Source organism: Ammodytes marinus (assembly GCF_949987685.1).
Source record: "Ammodytes marinus genome assembly, chromosome: 20".
Taxonomy (NCBI): Eukaryota; Metazoa; Chordata; class Actinopteri; order Uranoscopiformes; family Ammodytidae; genus Ammodytes; species Ammodytes marinus.
Genome location: NC_137224.1, coordinates 1,966,388 through 1,972,387, shown reverse-complemented (window position 1 = coordinate 1,972,387; position 6,000 = coordinate 1,966,388). Strand labels below are relative to the sequence as shown.

Below are 6,000 nucleotides of genomic sequence, written 5' to 3'. Positions count from 1 at the left end.
AGAGAGAGAGAGAGGGGATGACCTGCAGTAAAGGTCCACGGGTCGGATTTGAACCTGCGACAACTTGCAATCTCTATTTCTTCCACAAAACATATAAGCCCATTTTCATTTTTTTTTTGTCTATTTTCTAAATCTTCCAAGGGCTTGATTCTATTTTCTCAATATCACACATTTTAAACGATGTTATTGAAGGTTTAATTCCAATGTCTACCTTTAAATGTCAGCGCACAGCTTAAATCTCAGCTCCTTTCAATCAAATCTGAAGACTTTTCTGTTTTGCCTTTTAACCTGTAATTTTTACATTATTTAAATGTTTTATTTCTATCCATTCATATATTTAATTTGCTTCTCTAATGTCTATTCTCTATACTTGATCTATATTTTAATCTTGATGTATTTCATGCCCCCTGTAAAGCACTTTGAATGGCCTTGAGTCTGAATTGTGCTACAGAAATAAACTTGCCTTGCCTTGCCTTTACATTGGGCAAGATAATGTCCACCTCTGTCTGTGTAGCTGTAATGTGTTAGCAGAGCAGTGAAGGTGAGTAATTGGGCTAGCCTGGTGCTACCAGACCATCGTACTTCATTTCATTTGTACAGAAGGTCTGGCAGTGCTGTAATTGGCAAACGTTCACTCACTTGGAGGCGGGTGTCTGTTAAAGTTTAAAACTATTGGATCTGCCCAGTGCCACTCTGGATTAGCCAACCAATCGCATAACGTTTGGTCGTCACGTGTGTCATGAGCCGGCTTCTGGCAACTGAAACTGGAGCGCGACTTCGACGTCATCGTTCTCAGCCACTCGCTCGCTCTCTTCGCTGATTGGACACACAGAAATTTGTTCGAGCAGAATCCCACTAATACGCCCCGTCACCAGACTGACTACTGAAGGGAAAATTAAATTTGGCCGGAAGTAGGTAGGCGGGCGCAGCCAGGCTATAATTGGGCAGCATTACAGGTTAAGAGCATGTCCCAACAAACACACAGTAGCGTTTAGTTTAGTGATGTTGTAAGAATTTAAATATGTTGACCTGCTCCCCTTGACTACCAGTGTTTGAGCTAAACTAACCTGGATTAACGACCTTTAGCCCATCTCCATTTTAAAAAATGCACGCACAGTTACAAGAACAGTTTCTTTCGCCTTTTATTGAGTCGGAGAGTGAGGCAAAAAGTTAAAATGTTGAACTGTTCCTTTAATTATATTTAAAATAAAGAAGTGACACACACACACACACAGACACACACACACAAACAAACACACACACACACACACACACACACACACACACACACACACACACACACACACACACACACACACACACACACACACACACAGATCAGTGAAGGTGAGTAATTGGGCAGCGCAGCAGGTTAAGAGCAAACCATCCAGTAAGAGCAGTTAGTCCATTTCTCCCATCGAGCGACACTGAGTGAGTGAGTGAGTGAGTGAGTGAGTGAGTGAGTGAGTGAGTGAGTGAGTGAGTGAGTGAGTGAGTGAGTGAGTGAGTGAGAGTGTTTTCGTGAGAGAGAGAGAGAGACAGCGACAGAGACAGAGAGAGAGAGTGAGACACAGAAGTGTGTGTGTGTGTGTGTGGTTGTGTGTGAGTGAGAGAAAGAGAGAGAGAGAGAGACATAAAGACAGAGAGAGAGAGAGAGAGAGAGAAAGACAAAGAGAGAGAGAAAGACAAAGAGAGAGAGAGAGAGAGAAAGACAAAGAGAGAGAGAGAGAGAGAGAGAGAGAGAGAGAGAGAGAGAGAGAGAGAGAGAGAGAGAGAGGGAGAGAGACTTATAGTGTATCATCTCTACACAGTGTTTGTGCTGTTTAACAGTCTGTGTGCGTCTAACCTGAGTCAGCAGGAGATGTGGATGTGGAGGGAACTGGCTTTGGCCCAAGAACAACAGAGTGAGAGTGAGGCCACCTGACTCACTCTAAGACTCTCACACAGTCAATGAGACCGGCAGTGTATGCATGGTGGACACATTATGTAACGATGCAAACAGAGACATAATACTAGTGGGTGATGGATGCAAATACAAAAAAAATAGTGACAATTTTTAAATTATAACACATTTTTCGGCAACTAAGTCTTGCTGACTCACACACTCTCTCTCACACTCTCACACACACACACACGCACACACACACACACACACACACACACACACACACACACACACACACACAAAGTCTAGACCCCAACCGCTTGGTAACTCATAACCGTTTAGGAAAAATCCATAAACGAAAACCATTATTTTATTTGGTTATAGTTTGGAAAATTATTATTATTTCCAGAAGTGGTGGCCGACGTGAGCAGATAGCACTACACATTATTGTGTTTGGACATTTTTGTAAACGTACACACACACACACACACACACGCGCGCTCTTACCCTCAGGTCTCCGTTGGCGAGGTGAGGGTTGTGGTGTCCGGGGTATGTGCCATAAATCGGTTCTTTGCAGTAAATCTTGATGACACATCGGTCCTGGACGTCCCGCGGATCCTCCAGCTCATAGAAGACGTTACGAGTCTCGTCTTTGATCAGCAGAGCCGTGTTGGGAGACCTGACCAGAAACAGATGTCAAGAGAAAAAAAAAGAATAAAAAAAAAGTATATATATTTTTTTTTTATATAAAATGAAATAAAATTGTAATAATAATAATAATAATAATAATAATAATAATAATAATAATAATAATAAGTCATTAAAAAGTAAATAAATAAAAACCAAAAAAAAAATACTTAATAAATAATAATAGTCATCAAAACATAGAAATAGGAAAGTGAAAGCCTTATATATAATCCACGCAAAAAAGACAATTTCGTCAGCTAAATAATATCTCATAGAAGACGTTACGAGTCTCATCTTTGATCAGCAGCGAAAAAATTATTCAAATAATAATAATAGGGGCATGTTGTTAAAGCTCCCATATTATACACTTTTCAGTTCTATTATACACCATATTATATGGTCTTAGTGGTCCCTAATACGTTTTTCTTTAATTGTTTGCTGAAAAAAACGTTCAGATAATTTATTGTACTATGCTGATGTTTAGCTAATCTCACAATGGCCTATTTTTTAAAAAGAGCTGCAGCTCCCCTCGTAAATATACAATCTTTGAGCTGCCCCCGCCCCCTGTCCGGAAGCGAAGCCAGATACGCCTCGCCCTCTGTCTGTCAGGGCCGTGGACCAATAAGAAATAGGGGTGTGGGCTGCTCAGTGGAAGCTTCTGGCCTTCCAGTTTGTGAGGTCAGAAAAGGGGAAAATTCTGACTGGAGTATATTGGGGGGAGGGGTGGGGGTTTCAGAAAGGGGGAGAGTGAGAACAGGAGAGATTGTTATTTTTTAAAATATTTTGGCAGTCTCTAGGCACACCGTGGACCCATGGAAATGTTAGAACACATTTATAAAGTGCATTTAGCGTAATATGTGACCTTTAAGAGGTAATAGCCTAGAGTTCTTATGGGGCTTAAATTACTTGCTCTAAAACCCTTATGGTTTGATTTGATTTGAACAAGCTGTGGCTCTAAGGACTTATAGATAAAATATTGAATCTTTGTCGCCCTGAAAGTGACTATTTCACACATTATTTTGCTTTATTGATTCATATCTGTTTATTCCATTAATGCATTCTTCATATGTTTACAAAAACCTATTCTTTTTATTTCTGTGTCGCAGGATGAAATTGAGATTGGAATCACTTTACAGCACACTGCTGCTCGCTCTGTTATTGATTGATTTGGAATTGCCTTTTTTCCCCTCGTTTTCCTTTTCCTATCTAATGATTAGGGGCGCGGCTCACACTGGCCGTCCCAACAGTTTCTCCCTCCTGTCTCCCCATGTTATTGGTCACTGTCTTTTTATGTTTCTTGGACGTGATGTAACTGGTAATTTCCTTGCTCTGTACTTGTGCATTGACAATAAAGTCTGATTGATTGATTGATTGGTTGATTGATTGGTTGATTGATTAATTGATTGATTGATTACCTGAGCATAGCCATGGTTAAGTCAACGATGTTAGCATAGGGTCATTCTTAGCCTACTTTACCTTAGCATAGCCATGGTGTTAGCCTACCTTAGCATAGCCATGGTGCTAGTGTTAGCCTACCTTAGCATAGCCATGGTGCTAGTGTTAGCCTACCTTAGCATAGCCATGGTGAGCCTCTGGGGGAACATGTGGACGATGAGCGCCCGCAGAGTGTCCAGGCTGGTCAGCTCGTGGGTCAGGTGAACCCGCCGCGTCTCCTCCCCAAGCTGCAGGAACAAGACACCTGGGGGGAGGAACCATGAATAGCACAAATCGAAATTAATTATAAACAAATAAATAATATAATATAAAAAAAAATATACAAAAAATCAAACAAAAGTAGAAAAAAATTATTTAAAAAAATTAAATAAATAAATGTTATGCTGTGTGTCTGTACTATCTTATAAAACTTGAAAATGCACAAAAATAATCCTAAAAAAATAAATAATAATGTGGGCCAAAATCTTGGACAAAAAGTAGAGAAAAACGTTACACATTAAAATATCAGTTTTTGCGTGCCAGCTGAGTGTATTAAAAGCATGTAGGGGAGAACGGGGTAAGTAGGCACACTTTTTACTCTAGTGAGAATTGCTTATCACCTAAACATCTTTCGATAGTCATTCCTACATTAAATTGTAATAAAGAAGAAATTAATCATCAAAGACACCCTTACACATTGTGACAACCAACCCCATCAAGGGGTCGGTTGTCAAACACTATGGGGTTGTTTGTCACAATGTTATCTTAATGGGAATAATCTTAAAAAGAAGGCAAGAAAGTAGAACTAAATTTGAAAGTTTAATTGCATTGTCAAGTGGACAAATAGGCCTACATAACTTACTGTAGCCTTGGCAGCTGGTCTAGTTTGGGATGCACTGGGTTGTTTTGATTATGTTGCCCTTTTTTCTTTTGCATGCTAGCTGCCTTTTCCTGCTCTATTCTTTCCTTCTCTGGGATGTCAGTGAGGATACAGCTTGACAATTTATTTCGTTATTGGGTTCCTTTTCTAGCTGCAGCCTTGAGAAAATATGTGACAACCAACCCCCCAAAAAATGTGACGACCAACCCCAACTTGAATTTCTTGCTAGCATCAAGGCCAACAAGCATCTGACAACTAATTAGCTTGCTAACCACAATCTAAACTATAGTTTACCCTTCACACTGTTTATGGGTAACAAGTGTTTTGTTATAAACCCATTGTGTAAAAGCCTAGAAGAAAAATACAGAGGAGCTAAATATTTTCAATTTGACATGAAAAACACAAACCGTCGTCTCACCTCAAATTCAGCAGTCTAACTCCAAGGAAGACTATGTAGGTGACCTCTGATCCCAATTCTGGATATTTACATACCAAAATTTCACAGACAGCGCCTTCTGGATCCGAGATATAACGATTGTGACAACCAACCCATGTGACAAATTACCCCGTTCTCCCCTATTGTTTTGAAAATCAAAATATCTCTCAGAATAATTGCAAATAAGTGTTTCCCCCAATTCTTTCAGCTCAAACACACACAAACTATCATTAACCTTCTTGCTTGTGCTGTGACCCCACAACCCCCTCACACTCTGGCAAATCGCTGTTCGCGCCTTCATCGCTCTCTTCCCTCTCTCGCTACATTAACACCCGTCAGATGTGTTAATGATAAATACATGTGGCGTGGGTTCACAATTCACACTGCGGTTACATTTCTAACGCTTGTTTTAATATCAAAGACAGATAGATAGATAGATAGATAGATAGATAGATAGATAGATAGATAGATAGATAGATAGATAGATAGATAGATAGATAGATAGATAGATAGATAGATAGATAGATAGATAGATTCTCGCCTCCACTGTGTCCATTAATTCCTGATACCTGGACACCTCGTCGGGCATTAACCCTTACATAACCTGGTATATATAAGAACAATAGTAACACATAGTAACCTGGCCTGGCTTAACTTATATACAAACACATAGTAACC

At 39.9% G+C, this 6,000-nt stretch overlaps 1 protein-coding gene across 1 annotated transcript in view; it reads right to left on the bottom strand.

Annotated features, from left to right (window-relative positions):
- srcin1b (SRC kinase signaling inhibitor 1b) overlaps positions 1-6,000 on the bottom strand; it is a gene marked incomplete at both ends in the record, with an annotated part of 71,678 nt that overhangs the window by 25,571 nt on the left and 40,107 nt on the right. The window contains 2 exons of the mRNA XM_080049591.1: positions 2,393-2,564; positions 4,142-4,271. Coding sequence (XP_079905717.1) covers positions 2,393-2,564; positions 4,142-4,271 — 302 coding nt within the window. The remainder of the gene's footprint in view (positions 1-2,392; positions 2,565-4,141; positions 4,272-6,000) is intronic.